Genomic DNA, 16,731 nt, shown 5'->3' on the forward strand with positions numbered 1-16,731 from the left:
CTACTTCTCCACTGAAATGCACATGTTGGACGCGACTGCGCATGCGTGACTCAAATCGGGTAGCGGACTCACATCAGGTAGTGACAAGAAGGAATACAAATGTAAGTAACGTTATAGAAAGAGTCACCCAAGGTGCATTCTGGGACGCGGCGGCCATGCTAGAGGAAAAGGCAAGCATAACACTTTTTTTTTTTTACTTCTCAGGGAATATGAGTTACGAAGTTCTATTAAATATGCTATACATAAAAAAAATAAAATATAAAATAAATGTATTTTAAAGATATAAATATAAAATAGAATAGCTGACCTCCTCATCTGATGTAATTAGGGCCAGAGCACTGACAGTGCGAAGGTCCTATTGTATCTGTAGTTTATATTTGACATGTCTACTCATTAAATGAGACATATTTGCAATACACTGAAATATACTTGGGTAATTTCATGGTTAGTTTAGGCTATTTAAAAACATTATCTGACAGAATATATATTTTGGTATGAACCATTTTTTGCAGTAACCCAAAGCAGCATACTAAGCATGACCATTTATAAGCAACTGTATACCTATAGCCTACTTTTGTGCCTTGTAAAGTGATAACAAAATAATATTACATTTTTAAAAAGAAAATACACCAATAACTCTTATTTCTTTATTTGATTTATTTTTATTTCAGAACATGAATCCAATGGTGTACTGCCAGCTGAACACCACAGTGCCCATCATCAGGCAGTATTTGGATGATCTGGTTGACCTGCGCCCCAACCTCAGGCTCTCAAGACCCTCCATCACTGCCTTGGTTGCTGCCCTGGAGCTGGAGTCAGCCCATGGTTGGGCCAAGGACATTGAGGTCCTTTTATTTTTATATTGGCTGGCTCATGCTGCCTCTTACAGGGTTGTGTCAACGGCCTTTGACATCCCCAGATCCACCGTCCATGACATCGTTCACAGGGTGAGCAAAGCTGTCCTGAGCATTCTGGGCAAGTAATCCACTTCCCCAGAGGTGACCACCAGCTGGAGGAAGTCAGCTCTGGATTCAGTCACTTGGCTGGATCTGACATGTTCAGTGTGGCTGTGGGGGCAATTGATGGCTGCCACATCAGGGTAAAGCCTCCTGCTGGTAACAACCAGTGTTACCTGAACAGGAAGCTCTTCCACTCCGTACAGCTGCAGTCCATCTGCAACCATCAGGGGCGCTTCCTGGACATATTTGTGGGTTTCCCAGGGTCTGTCCATGATGCTCGGGTGCTTAAAAACAGCCCCGTATATGTCAGGCAGCTGTATCCACCAGAGGGGAAGTGCATACTGGGAGATGGAGGTTACCCCTGCCTGGCTTCCCCCATCTGCCTGATCACACCCTACCGAGAGCCTGTGCAGAACCCTGTACAGGCTCGGTTCAACCACAGGCACTCCCGGGCACGGAGCATCATAGAAAGGGCATTTGGCATGATGAAAAGCCGTTGGCGGACTATCTTTTTTAAGGCCCTTGAGGTCAGTCCAACCTTCTCGGCAGAGGTTGTTGCCTGCTGTGCCATCCTGCACAATATCTGCCTGGACAATGGAGACAATGGAGATGGAGGAGCAGGACATGCAGCCCCCTGATGAGGACCCTGGAGCATCTGGATGTGCCGAGTTGTCCTCTGGAGAAGCAATCAGAGACAAGCTGTCAGCCGCTGTCTCAGCTCCAGTGGTTGCAGTGCAAGCTCTGCAACACCATGATTACATGTAAATATTAATGTTAATCAATAATTATAATAGACTAATCAATCAATGTAAATATGTATATAATAGTTTATAATAGTTATAATATAGTAGTTAGTATTTGGAATGTATAGTCAACATTTATTTCATCAAACATGATTTTGTTCTAATTTTTTTTATTCAATTCAATCTGTTCATTGTTCATCTTTATTTTTACCTCACAGTAATATTATTTTTGATAGTTGTTGATATATTGCAGAGATCAGTTTGGGATTGTTATAAAGGGCTACAGGGTATTATTGTCATTGTTATCATAATCAACATCTTCTTTATTATTAACAATATTATTAGCATATTATACTATATTTTGATTCTAGTGAATGACTGATTTAATAAAACTTATGTTACTTGTAATTGCTGTGGCGTATGGTGTTCAACCTTTGCCTATTGTATTATTTTATCCCCTGAGGTATTTCTTAGATGCCAGCTGTTGTCCTTCTTCATGCAAGTTAATAATGATCCAAAATGTGTTATAATAACACCATTTAATATGAACCTTTCTATCATCCTCCTATCATACAAACAACTTCAATTCTCCCATGTTTCTATAGAATATTCACTATAATTACTATATTATTTTCTATAATTGTATTAAAGGCAGGGCCTTTTGAAAAGTTAAACTGGTTTGGGTTGCTACTGTAGATATGGAAAAATCAGGTCAGAAGAGAGGATCTACAGTTCTGGTTATTAATGGCAGGTACTTTGATGAGGTTCACACCACAGACTGTGCCGGTAAGTGGTCTAAAGGGAAATAAGCTCTTTAAGTCAAAATGTAGGCTATGTAGATGCAAATGCAACAGGCACACTTGACTTGTTACCAGAAAACTAGTAATACAAGTTGAAAAGAAAGAAGAGTGAACTACACTGAAACTGTAATAATTCATGGGTTAAGAGAATCATTCATTTAGTCACTGTACCAAATCAACCTATGAGTAAAAATTAGATAAATGAGTTTATTTCTCATGCTGAGTTTGTACAAATAAAAATATTACTAGTAAAGACCATAACTCTGAATCTTAAATCAATCATTTTTACTGAACTCTATACAAAATACAACTGATGAAGACAACGAATGACAATGAAAACATGCTGAACTATTTGCACTTTGGATTTTTATCTATTAATTCCTATTTACAAAATTTACAAATTTAATTTATTCACATCTATTTTTTTGCAATTATTTCCATAATTTTAATAATTCGCTCCTCTCTCTCCTTTGTCTCCTTATCTCTTCTATCCTCTCTCTCCATTCTCTTCTCTCCTCTCTCAATTTGTTCCCTCTCTCTCCTCTCCTCTTTGTCCAGTCTCTCCTGTTCTCTTTTCTCTTCTCGTTCCAATCTCCTCCTCTCTCTTGCTTCTTCTCTCTCCACTGCTTCCTTCTCTCTTCTTTCTTCTCTTTCTGCCAATTCTCTCGCCATCCTTTCCTCTCTCTTCTGCACCTCCATCTCTTGTTCATCCCTTTTCTCCTCCAACTCCCTGAAATACTGGAGGAGGTCTATCCTCCTCCTCCTCCTTACAGGGGTCTCAACCTCCTCCTCCCTGCTGTCAGTAGTGGACGGTGGAGAGGATACAGCAGCATCTGTGGCGGCGGAGGCGATGAGGATAGGTGGAGTAATGGAGGGCCTGTCCCCAAGCGCCTCATCCATGGCCCTGAACCATTTCCAGGATGCTGCTGTATCCTCACCACCCTCTGTGCTGACACCCGTGGGGGGACACTTCAATTCCTATAAAAGCAAATATATCAAACATGAAAATTAGCTCTTCTAGACCTCACTGTTGTGACTACTATTTGACCAACATAACTTACTTTGTACTTTTGTTTTAAATTTTCCCATTTTTTTTTCACCCAGGCAGGGGTGAGGACTCCCTGCAGGGCAGTCTCTTTCAAGAAAGTCCTGAAGGAAACACAATAATGTGCAAAGTTATCATAATTATTATGGACCAGTTATATTCTACATTAGACAGTCTTGACCATTAGAGAAATAACAGCTGTAACAGGAGTCTCGTGTTGCCCTAATTCGTGAAATGTCTTATCAAGATCACACAAGAAAGAGCAGGGCACATGAGCGATCATGTCAAAATGAAGACTTCCAGGCCACTTAGATTTTCAATCATGGACTGTGGCAGGGTGGAGTAGCTGCAGCCACTCAGGCTGACGGGACACAGGTGTGTCCCATCAGCCTCTCCACCCTGCCAGCCTTGATAAGGAGGAGTGGGAGACTGAAGCTGGGGTTGATGTCGGACTGAGAAGCTGCTGTGAAGGAGCTGGAAGCACGTGTCTTGGGTGATTGCTGGTAAATAAAGGGTTCTGCACTTAACTCCGTGTCCTCTCTATCCTGTCGGTCGGGCTCTGTAGCACTCGCCGTGCTACACTGGCGCCCAACGTGGGGCCCGTCGGGATGGAGAAGGGAGGCACGGAGCGGGCCATGGAGGCGCTCACCCATGCCATGGCGGACCTGGCCGCCCTGCTCCGTGACCAGGGCGAGCAGCAGCTGGTGAGGCTGGAAGCGCTCGTGGCCGCGGACCGACCAACCCCTGCGCCACGCTTGAGGTTCGCCGCAGCAGCGTGGGAGGGGCTGGCGGCACCGCAGCTGAGAGGCCGGGAGGCAGAAGCTGCGGGCCGCCAAGTGACGGCTCCCGAGACGGCGGGACCCCCGTCGGAGTCAGAGGCGGACCAGCAGGGCTGCGCCGTGGAGGAGGCAGTCCCGGAGGCGGACCGGCAGCTGGTGCGGGGCCGCGGCACGGGGCCGCGGCACAGGAGGGGGTGGTCCTGGATGCACCGTCTGGCCCGAAGCCACCATGGGCCCGGCCCCGAGAGCGGCTTTCTCGGCGGTCGGCCCGACGTTGACGTTGGGGGTGTGTGGCAGGGTGGAGTAGCTGCAGCCACTCAGGCTGATGGGACACAGGTGTGTCCCATCAGCCTCTCCACCCTGCCAGCCTTGATAAGGATGAGTGGGAGACTGAAGCTGGGGTTGATGTCGGACTGAGAAGCTGCTGTGAAGGAGCTGGAAGCACGTGTCTTGGGTGATTGCTGGTAAATAAAGGGTTCTGCACGAAACTCTGTGTCCTCTCTATCCTGTCGGTCGGGCCCCGTAGCACTCGCCGTGCTACATGGACCTAATAGTTAACCAAATTAAACCGAATTCTCTCTGAAGATCATACGGAACCCTGGCATACACTAGCGGCTTCATTGAACTTACTCAAATCCTTTCACAGCAGCGTTACACTTGCCGGAGAACAGGCTGTTGTTGGCTGCTCTCCAGCGGATCAGCTGCTCCGTCTTCTCGTCCGTCCCTGGCACATCAAAAGAATTCACGTGATAGTATTTCACTAACAGAGGAAAGTATCGCCCATAAATAACATTAACACTAGCTATCATTGGCTGCCTGTAGGTAGCTCATTTGTAAACTTTGCAAATATATCTACCTACACAATAATGTGATAAATGATGAACTCATCTGGTTAATATCTTATGGAAACCAAAGCGAAATCACACCTAATTACTCACATTTGAATTGTAGCGTGATGCGGTGCATTGCATTGTGGGACATTTCTGCTCGGGTAGTGTCCATCAATGCACACTCAAAAGATTTTCTCCGGAATGAGTAAGCACACCATTTAGTACGTTCTAACGTTTCCGACGCACTAAAAAATCTTGCATACTCATTTTGCATACTAAATACGGTGGAAGTATGCGATTTCGGACGCACCCTGTGTCTCACATTGATCCCTAAGAATTGCCCCACCTGGGAGAGAGCCTCATTAACAAAATTAACTTCATTATCACTCGAAAGCAAAGGAATGCCTCATCGGGGGAAAATTTTGGTTAGTAAAGCTTTAGCAACAGATGCCAAATAGAGATGTGACTTTAGTACATTATTTGCTTTTTGGTACATGTCCCTTTTGGAGTTTGGTATAGCCCCCCCCTAGAGAAAACTACACCAGCTGCCACTGGAAAAGGCCATGGTTGTTGTAGCATGCTCCGTTCCAGGCAGCACCTATAGTACCACAGATGTATCTGAAACCCTCGCCGTTGCTCTGTTGGCAAATCATGGACTGGTCCATCTGAGCCCGCCGATCACAGCTGCGTCCTGCCCAGGCTCCAGCACCTTTAGGCAAATCCTCATGCCGCCTCCGTACCTTTGCTGGATTTACTAGCCGCCATGCGATCGTTGACTGTCATCTCGTCTGCAGCATGTGTCTTACGCACCAAACTGCTTCAGCTGCACCAGGAGCGCGACGAGGCGTTACAACCAGAAGGCGGAGACATGCAAGTGTGGCAGGAATGTGGATTAATCATCGTGTCATCATGCACTTAACATGACTGACAGGTGACATGTTAAGGTGATTGGACTCTCCTCATTGACAAAAACTTTTTTCTTCCTCCTTCTTGGGCCCCTGACGGCGTCTGGGCCCTGGTGCAGCTGGACCGGTTGCACCGCCGATATCTACAATTGCAATTGCCCCTCGGGGATAAATAAAGTTTTTCTGAATATGAATCTATGCCTGTGAATTCAGACATAACATTGTTTCCTGGTTGAACTTTAACTTGATTAAATAAATGTAACTTGATTTGAACTAAAAAATAAGTTAAATTATCACATTTTAGGGGCCAAAAGATTATCTTTTATAGTTAAAATAATTATACTTTCATGCCTTACTTCAATGCATTGGGAGCTTTTGAACAGAATAGTCGGAGTAGCATTAAAATGAGGGGGCAACAGGGGGGACAAGGCTCTTTAGTGGGGGGCAGCTGTCCCCCCTTCCCCCCTGTAGATCCGCCCCTGGTTCATTAGGATACAACTTGCAGGTTACTTCAGATTAAAAATCAAGTCTCAGTTTGCAAAGACTTTTTTACTTTTTCCTGTTAAAAAAACCCCCTCAAATATCATTGAAAACTAGAACAAATTCTGAATACACTTCTGCAGAAAAAAAGAACAGCTAGCTCTTGTTTTGCATTGCCTTTATTTCAAATATTTTGGTCACGCGGGATTACATCCTGTTATCTGAGCATTTCATCCATCATTATTCACCTGAGAGTGTTGCTAACAGCCGTAGAGCATGTTGATCCTGCTGATGTCCCAGCGGGACAGACCGTTCCTCTGGCCGATCCGGGCGTTGGGGTTTCCAATGGGGGTGATGGTCTCCCTCCCCCGGCCCACGGAGAAGGCGAATCTTCCATAGTGCATGATGGAGGAGTAATCGTAGGGCGTGTTCAGGTTGTTGGTGTCGTGCTTGTGGAAGTTGTAGGCGCTCTTCTGGATGATGTTCATCCAGTTGATCCTGACGTAGCGGTCGCGGTCGCTCCTGGTCTGCTCGTGCTGGAAGCCCAGAGCGTGGTTGAGCTCGTGCTGGACGATGCCACCGTAGATGCAGCCCGCCCTGTTGAGAGAGAGCTCCTGCCGGCCTCCCTGTCTGCCCAGGGCGGAGTAGCATCCGCCTTTGTTCACAATGCTGATGTAGTCGTTCTCGTTCCTGCGAGGGGTGAAGCGGACGCAGGTGCGGCTGAAGGCCCTCATGGCGCCCTCGATCGTCTGCCTCTCGTACCCGGAGAACTGAGAACTTATCGTGTAGGCGATCACCACTTTGCCATTGGAGGCTTTTTTCCACAGACAGCTGTTGTACCAGCACTTCATGGCGTTTCTGGTAACGGGAGCCACCAGGTCTCCTTCCAGCAGGAACTCCTCTGTGGCATTATTGGTGGTCAGAATCTGGGTGGTCATGTCCACTTCCGTTTCTTCATCTTCTGCCATCTCTGCGTCCTGACCTTCATCCTCCTGGAAAGGTTGAGCCTGAGAGAGGCCGAGCAGGAGCAGCAGGAGCAGGCTGGCAGAGGGACTCATCTTCAGGTGTGGAGAGACTCCTTGGAGCTTGATGTCTGCTCAGTCCGGTCCAGGGTCTTTATACGCTCCTGCACAGGTGTGTCTGCAGCAGGATTATGGGTGGGGGGCTACACTGTTAGGCCTAATGTCAACCTCTGCAGGGAGGACTCTGCAGACAAACCTACTCCTCAAACACGGTTTCTTATAACTATTGATTAAATGGATAAAGTCAGCTTAACTAGCGATATTTCCTTCATCTGAACACTTTGTAAACTTTTCAACCAGTGAAATATTTTCTGTCAAATTAACCTCCAATACACCAATTTATATTTGCATTTTCACAAATCTGCTCTACTTTTGTTTTACTTTTCTTCAGTTATTCTACAAACACAAGAAACAGAATCATGAAACTTACAACACTGTTACACCCAGATGGAGGTGATATGTACAGCAGGCCTTCGTGTTAAATACTAACATAAATATGTTTAGTCTGAATGCTGCTGTTTACGTGAACGCTCAACCCACCTACAACTGAGGCACTAACGGCATTAATTTGAAATGTATTATGTTTATTTGAATTAATTTATCTAAAGCTTTAATTGGATATTTTTAAGAACCATATTTTTATTTCATGTATATCTCTGATTAAATACATCACTTATGATTATACCGTAATTTAAATTGCCCCATATTCAAAAGCTCCTGAGGTCTTAATAAAACACATTTGAGGATAAAAGTTTGCATCCTTCTAACAGAGACGCACACTTTCTCTTTTCCCAGTTAAACAGTAAAATTGAGGAAATGTTTTGCTTTTTTCTGTAATATGTTATGAGCAAATTTTTTAAAGAGAATTTCTCTTTTTACATCTTTCATGCAGGAGACTTGGTTAGTGTTCCTGACCTTGCCTTCCACCTGCTTAACTTTGTTTTTTTTTTTTTTTTTTATTATTTTTTCTCCCTTGTCTGCACACATATTAATGATTGATACCATGACGGTAGAAACCAAAAGCATACACATGTGCATTATTACTATATTTACCACTGTCAGACCAGAGGCCGACACGGAAGAGCCCGGAACCCAGGCCACCGGCAACCCCACAGAGGGGAACCCACCGCCTGCGAGGCCCCCCCCACCCCGGCAGCGGCCGAGGGGGTCCGCGGGCGGGGCCCCCACGGCGCGGGAAGAAGCAGCCAGGGATCCCGGACCGCGACCCAGGCAATCCCCGGCCACCCGGTCCGGGCCGGACACGCGGCCAGGAGGCCCTCACCCTTCAGGCCAACGACCCCCACCCGGCAGGGGGCCAGCCTGCCCGGAGAGACAGAGCCGCCCCGGCCGCCGACGCGGGCAGGCGCACCCGTCCCCCACGAAAGTGGCCCCCAAGACCAGAGGGGCGCCCCGCCGCAGAGGCAGCGCGGGGGACCGGAGAGAGGGAACCCCCCAACAAGGCGACACACGTGCAGGCCCGACAACGGAGGGCCCCAGACCCAGGCATCCCATTCATTCATCCATTCAACTATCCGATATCTATACTAATAATAATATGATATACTATACATAATAATAATACTAATAATAATAATAATAATAATAATAATAATAATAATAACCATCTTTGTATAATATAATATTGATAAATTATTAAGTTTTGATGTCCTGCCAATGGAGGCTCAAATCCTCCATGGCAGGACCCTTCCATACCGCATTCTCACCGACACAGACACACAATCACGCACCGTTTCCACCCGCTTAACTTGGCTCCAGTGTTTTGATATCACACGTCTCCTAATATCTCAGCACTCTGCTGCGTCTTCCTGACAGACCTGGTGGAGCTGCGTCACGTCTGTGCAGCAAAGTCGTCTTTCACGTGGATTTTCAGTGCAGCCCACAAACTTTCTTTACGATTGAGCTTTATGATGGTCACTGCAGCGCAGAGACCGTATAAGAACAGAAAAACCCTTGTTCTCGTTTGGTTGTTTTTGGTTGTTCTGAGTGCGACATGTAAGCAGCTTGATAGAGATTCCTCATATCCAGCTCGCACCAAACATGAGACACGAGGTGACTGAAGCTGGTGTGGTTTTGGTGTGCAATCCTCTGCTCTGCCAGAGGGGGCGCAGACACTGCATTAAGATCACTTCATTTTTAGTTAGTGTTTTCCCGCTCAAGACGTTGACCTGCAAAGGAAGCGCCAGACTCACTGAAAACTCCCAGAAGGAAAATGTGCCATGAATGTTATAATTTCCCGATTAATCACCCCGTATCCACTGTTAATAAACTGTTTGTGTATCAGGATATGAATTCTGGGCGAAACCCAACTGTGAGAAGCTGCATCTGTTTAATGAGTTGTCTCATTACGAGCTAAGAAATGCTACATGGATGTTGGCACTGTGGTGACAGTTGAGGCCTGTTCAGATATTATCCCATTTTAAAACCAGTCAAAGTTGTGATAATTAAGATAAATGTCTAACACTACTGTGGTACAGATATTATTATTGTAATTAAATGATAATAGATCGATTTGGAAACTTGCTGAAAGCATTAGTGATAAGTTAACCGCTACTATAAGCTAACCGTTAGCGTTTCAATGCCATTTACTACAAATTTTAGCTCCACTGCTAACGTCAAGCAAAGTCCGCTATCCTGAGTCCCGCTGAATCCTGAGAGGACAGATTGTACTGTGATGGAGTCCAGCGTGGTCATTGATCAGTGATCAGGGTGGTGACGGTGGTTCTGACCGCCATCACTGTTTTCCTCATCACCTCCAAGATGGACGCCAAAGTGACCGAGGATCCGAGGACAAAACAAGGACAGAAGTCGTAAGAAAACACAATCCACCAGACAGAAAGTCTGTCAGCATGTCACGGAGTGGTTTGTTGAGGACCCAAACGCAGGAGAGCAGGAGGCAGGAGTTGGAAAAAACTGAAATTTATTTGCAAAAGCAAAGCAAAACCAAAAACGCTGCTGAGCAGGATCAAAAGGCAGACCACAAACATGAATCCGAAAACTTGACGAGGAGAACATGGAAGGAGGAAACAGTACGGACCAGAGAAGAGCAGGGGAAAGACAAGACTAGATATACACGGATGATAACGAGACACAGGTGCAGATGGGAAAACAGGAGGGTCAAGCAGAGCCAGTTTTAGCTATGAGCAATATGGGCGACTGCCCAGGGCGCAATCCACGTGGGGGCGCACGAGCACTCAAAAAAAAAAAAAAAATTTGCTCTGCTGCTTTCACATAGAAAACAGTAGATTGTGCTGCGCCCACCGCCGGGTAGGGCGCAGACGCAACGCCGCGGCATGCACCCTCTTGCGCGCCGCTGAGCTCGGCGGCAGAGCGGTCCGCTCTTGCGTAGCGGTAGCACATACACAATCAATGGGAAAGCCGGCGGCGGTCGCCGCTTTGCGCCCTCTATGTGAAAGGGGCATAGAGGGCACAAAGCGTGGTGGCGCGCGAGAGGGCGCATGCCGCAGCGTTGCACCGCGCCTCCCTGCGCCCCAATTGAACATTTTTTAATTTCACTGTGCCGTGCTGTGACGACATCTCTGTGTGCCCAATAGGAGAGAAGGTCGTGGAGGGTGAAAAAAGACTCACGGGTTGTAGATCAGAGATGATCAAGATGGAGGAAAAAATAATTTTGGCTGTGAGTCTGTGTAAAATTAAAGCTGCAAGTAGCGATAAACAGGCCCTCGCACCCTTGTGCACGTTCAGGCGTGCTGCGGTGGAAGCTTGTATGACTTGCATGTAGATTCTTCAGGCCTGGACATTTAGCAGATGACACCACCCACAACTCTCTATATCAAACCATTCAAAAGTTAAGGCAGAAAGTAGGAACTATCAAATATTGACCAATCAGAAGAAGGGGAGGGGCTAATTCAGGCCAATGAAGGTCAGGTACTCAATACCGAGTCCGATGACACCAACCACATGTCTTTATCACCACCCGTTCAAAAGTTATGGCAGAAAGTAGGAACTATCAAATATCAGAATCAGAATCAGAATCAGCTTTATTGGCCAGGTTCGAACATTGTCCAACAAGGAATTTGACTCCGGTTATTTCGCTCTTTGGTAGTAAAAATAAACAATAAACAAATAAACAATAAACAAATGTGGTATTTCTATGTGGTATTTCTATTTACAGTATAAACATTTTAAGGTGCAGCAGTTTGAGGTAGTGAGAAGGACAGTTCTGAATAAAAATAAGAATAAGTATAACCTATATATACAATTTTAACAGACAAATTATACAAAAAATTATACAAAGGAAGTACAAAAGTGAGAGGTGCAGCAGAGTGAGGCAGACATGATTATTAAAGAGGGTGCTGGATGATTTTTATTGCACGTGATTGGTTACTCTAATATCGACCAATCAGATGAAGGGGCGGGGCTAATTTGCAGCAATCATGTTCAAAGACTCAAAACCGAGTCAGATGAGACCACCCACAACTCTTTATATCAAACCATTCAAAAGTTATGGCAGAAAGTAGGAACTATCAAATATGGACCAATCAGATGAAGGGGGGGCGCGCTTTTTGGCGTCTAGCGTCGCCACGGTAACGCTTTTGGTAGATTGTAGTCAAAAGCTAATTAAATCATTCCAGTTCCAGCAGACACATCCAACCCAAACACTGATGTCCAACAGTTACTGCAACAATGAAACTGAAGATTGAGGACCATTTCTGCTCAACTGTGGAAAGTCAAGATGAAACTGAAATCCTTCACATTATTAAAAGGTTGTAATAACTAACCCACCACCAGGTGGCAGCAGTTAACTTTAACCCTGTTACAAATGCAACACTGCAGATGCACAGATGTTGATGTCTGGATATTTTAACCACATTTATCTTCCTGCTGGATCAAACAGGATTATCTGACTAAACTATGAATACTGTATTAGTTTAAACAGAAGTAAAAGAGTAAGTGTTCAACACTTAGGTGGAAACCTCTTTTCATCTGTAGCCACAACTGTTCAGGGACCAAACATGGATCAGAGGGGAAACACTGATAAGATTCATGTTCTGATGTATGAACCACTTCATCTACTGAAGGAACAGATTCATGAGTCAGTCTGGACTCATAAGATCACATGACCTTCCTCCATTTCTGCAGAGTCCAATGTTCAGATGTCCTCGCAAAGGCATTTCTTTTCTCATTAAAGATCATCCGCATCAACGACTTCCTCAGAGATTACAGAACAGAAACAGAAAAAGGTCTGAAAGCAACACATTATAAAGAAACAACTGTCTATGTTTGTCCAAGAAGATGAGCCGACACAAACTCATACAAGATTACAAGGAGTATCTGAGACTTCCACGCGTTTGTGAGACGCAGGGATATAAATGTGTAGATGTAGATGTGTATTTCTAAAACTCCGACCCAGAGCTGCTACACGATCCACGTTCAAACCCACAAACAAACACCAGGAAATACGCAAGTTCATCTTTTAATAAACCTCTCAAAGGAAAAACACCAAAAAAGTAATTTTTTTATTAACCAGGTCAACTATGACCTCCCAGAAACAACAACATCTTTTAAGTTGAACTGCAACAAAGAAAATACAAAAACGGAATGTTCTGTCCAAAAACAATTAAACCTAAAGACAAGAATAAAGGAAATAAATAATAATAAAGGAAATAACATCATCACACACCTGCAGCAGAGATGTCAGATATTTTAACTGTATTTCCATATTAGTTCAGGATGGAAACATGTTGACTTTATTCCATCTTCTGGGTGTTTTTATGTTAAAGATGAGCTGATTGTTCCTTCATAACGTCTGGATCAGGTTCAGCAGGTGTCTGTCCTCAGCCTCTGTCCTCCACCGACACTCCTGTCATCTGTGAGACGCCCCCCGGTGGCAGCAGCTGGTATAACATGTAGACGTGGATCAATGGAGGACGGGTCGTTGTTGGAGAACCACGTTCAACCCTCAGGTCACTGATTTCAGGACAGTCAAACAAACACAAGTCTCTGTTTCTGAGAAAATATTTCAAAAACAAGAACGTTTTGTTTATTTATCTTTTTATTATTTTATTGGAAACCAAATCTATCACTCTTCTACAACAAATCCACCTTAAGCATGGACATTCAGGGATGTTGCCTTTATTTTTGACTTGTTGTCACACACATCAGGAAACAAAGACATGTCAGGGTCGGAGGTGTTACTTGGAAGACAGTTTTAGTCAATAAGTCGCCCAGAAACAGGAAGTTCCACCATCACAATCAGACCTGCAGCAGAGAGAAGCATCGTTTCATCCAGCAGAGACAGAATGACACCACGACTGTAGCTCTTCATCACTTTACTGTTCACTTTGAAGGTAAAGATCAACTCTGACTCATGTTTTAGGGTTTCATTTGATTCAAATAGACTGTAAAAACCACTCTGAAGTTGTCGTGTACGGTTGAACGTTTCTGTTTCACTAAATGTGGTTTTTAAATAAAACTCACCTCTGTTACAATCAGACCACTTAAAGACAACGTTACATAACTCAATGTTTCGCCATAGATGATGTGTGTTGAAGTCTCTTCTCTGTGCTGACAAATCTAAATATGTAGGTTAAAAATGTTTCTTGAGTCAGGTTGATGTGTGAAGTGTAAAACTTTTCTCAGAATGTTTTTCTCTGCAGCAGGAATCAGCGATGGACGAATCTTTCTCCATCACAGAGCTGGAGATGACGTCGTTTTACCGTCTAACGTTGATTCTTCATCCGACCCATGTTCTGACGCTCACTGATTTTACAGCAATAGCAACAGTAAATGAGATTAATAAAGGAAATACTGTGAAGACGTCACCTGGAGATGACAGGATGAGTTTGAGAGTAACTGCTCTCTGATCATCAACAACATCACTGCTGAAGATGCTGGTCGTTACATCTGTAGGATTAGATTTACTGATGGTTACTATGACACATATGTGTATCTGAATATATTAACAGGTGAGTGTTTTGACTTAATAACATCCAGACTGTCAGTTTGAATCCTCCTCATGAACCCTGAGTGAAACGCTGTTAAAAGCTTGTGTGGATTTGTCAGCGACATGAACGTCTGGTCTCTTTTGGATCCTCCTCAACACGATGGATCCTCTCAGAGGAACTGGACCACAAACACCTGACGTTTATTTACACGTGCAGAAGAGATGACAGAAACCTTTACCTTTGTTTAGTAAAACATCATCTCACCAATATTCTCTCCAACTTCATCATTGATGTTCACATTTGTGATGTTTACATGAGACAATCAGTTAAACCAAGATAGTAAATTAAAGACATTCTCACATTTTATCACATTTAATCAGCTTGTTTGACATTTTCTATTCAGTAACAGCAGTTATCTGTTTTTCTTCCAGTCTCTCCATTTCCACCAGATGTGGATCCAAGAAGGGATGGAGATGTGACATTACACTGTTCTCTGATGAGACAGTTTTTTGGTCCCTGTGAGCAGAACAGCCTCATCTGGGTGGATTAGACAGGAAGTGTGCTGCTTGGTGAAGGTGATGGATTTGTGTCTGGAGGACAGAACAACTGTTTCTGATCTGATGGTGAAACATCATAGAGGCTCCAAGAGAAGATTCACCTGTGTTGGGCCTCGCCCATATGCTCATGTGAACTCTGAACTTATAATGTATGAACATTTTGTGAATGTGTATATTCAACTTTGAAACTGCTCAGCTGAAAATCGGCTGTAATGTGCCTCCAAAAATGGCCGCCTTGCCATGAACTACAACCCCCAGCATGCCTTGCGTGGGGGGGGCGGCGCCTACAAACGGCGCGCATCCAATCGCAACGAGGCACCGATGACGTCACCGCAGCGCGCGTAGGATCAAAACGCCGCGCTGCTCCCTTCTTCGCTCTTTTTTTTTCGTTCATCAACCGGTGGGTCAGCACGTACTTTTGGCTCCGGGCCAAGGTCCCATCTCCCTTTCTCCCCCCGGCTGGGGGGAGGTGTAAGGCCCCCATCGGATCGGGCCGCTCCGTTGGACCTGCAGCCCGTTGAAGCCGCGGTCCGCGGAGCCGCTCCCATTAACTCTTGGTCTCAACTTTTCATCCGGAGCTCCGACTCCCACTTCACGTGTCCCCGGTCCCTGGGAGCTGGAAAGGGGGGGGGGGAGAGCCGCTTCGAAGCTCGGCCCCGATCCAGGGTGAGACCCGTTCCTCTTTCTAACCTCTCTCTCTGCTCTTGAGTTCACCTGGAAGGACCTGTGGCCAGCCTGCCCCGCGCAGAACCGAGACGCATCCCGCCGCACCGTCCGGGGCCACGCGCTCATCAGCCCGACGGTAACCCGCCCGTCCCAGAAGTGGACCGGCCCCGCGCGCACCCGAGACGACGTGATAGCCTCCGGACCGGGGGGGGAGCGCCGGCTGCTGCACGCTGCACCACCGTCCTCTTTTGATTCCAGAGTCAGGAGGAGGAGCGGTAGAGGCAGGAGATCTCTTGGGTTGGGGACTCCGACCAAAAGACCCGGCAGGAACCCCTGATCGGCACCCGGAGATCCGAGGAGGCGTGAGGTTTTGAGACCTGGGTGTATTAGTTTAACTGGGAGTGTTTCAGAGCTAAATCTGTGTTCAAAGCTGAGATTACATCAGCATCATTATCAGGACTGTTGTCATTAATTTGTAGTCACCACTTTCTGCTAGTCATTCATGTTTTAAAGCGCCGCTTCGCCAGTTGATCACGGTTTAAACACCGGGATCACTATCCGTTCTAATTGCACGTGGCGTGGTTAGTCCCGCCATCTTTAGAGTACTGGTTCTGCTGAGTCATGTTAGTTTCTGATTCATCGCTGGGACAACTGACACGTGACACTCCACCCGGAAATGGGGGATCAATCAATGGAGGATCAATCTCGGACTGATGCTGAGAGTAAGAGAGCCCTGAAATGTGAACTGTGTGACATGTTCTTAATCGTAGATGCAGATCATTTTAAGGACAATTTTATCTGCACAAAATGTGATAAAATCAAAGAGCTGCAAGAGAAGCTGATAGAGCTGCATACAAAACTTCGCCAAGTCACGGAGTTAAACACCGCACTCAAAGAGACATCAAAAATTCAGGAAACTTTTAACTCCACTGTTGTAATCGGCTCTGCTGGCATGGGAGCCCGGTCAGCCCTGTTTGCAACAACTCTCCCGGTTCAGGACCCGGGTGTGGAGGCAGCGG

At 45.6% G+C, this 16,731-nt stretch overlaps 2 protein-coding genes across 7 annotated transcripts in view; both read right to left on the bottom strand.

The window, feature by feature from the left end:
- LOC133448959 (zinc finger protein 239-like) overlaps positions 1-16,731 on the bottom strand; it is a 54,806-nt gene that overhangs the window by 19,124 nt on the left and 18,951 nt on the right. The window contains exons 4-6 of one of the 6 annotated variants that reach the window (XR_009782990.1): positions 4,957-5,050; positions 3,564-3,651; positions 425-1,700 (exon numbers count right to left, since the gene is read on the bottom strand). The exons of 3 other annotated variants lie outside the window; for them this stretch is intronic. Coding sequence is in view for 2 of the 3 variants with exons in the window: in XM_061727998.1 (XP_061583982.1) it covers positions 941-1,635; positions 3,564-3,591 (723 nt within the window). In the remaining variant the exon portion in view is untranslated. Of the gene's footprint in view, positions 1-424; positions 1,701-3,563; positions 3,652-4,956; positions 5,051-13,282; positions 13,440-16,731 lie in introns of those variants that run through there. 2 more of the 6 variants (XM_061727998.1, XM_061727999.1) reach the window with 2 other exon arrangements.
- LOC133448963 (high choriolytic enzyme 2-like) lies at positions 6,770-8,109 on the bottom strand. Its single transcript, XM_061728001.1, has one exon. The coding sequence runs from the start codon at positions 7,597-7,599 to the stop codon at positions 6,802-6,804; it is 798 nt and encodes a 265-aa protein (XP_061583985.1). The 5' UTR covers positions 7,600-8,109; the 3' UTR covers positions 6,770-6,801.

Source organism: Cololabis saira, chromosome 8, assembly GCF_033807715.1.
Source record: "Cololabis saira isolate AMF1-May2022 chromosome 8, fColSai1.1, whole genome shotgun sequence".
In the NCBI taxonomy this organism is placed as follows: domain Eukaryota; kingdom Metazoa; phylum Chordata; class Actinopteri; order Beloniformes; family Belonidae; genus Cololabis; species Cololabis saira.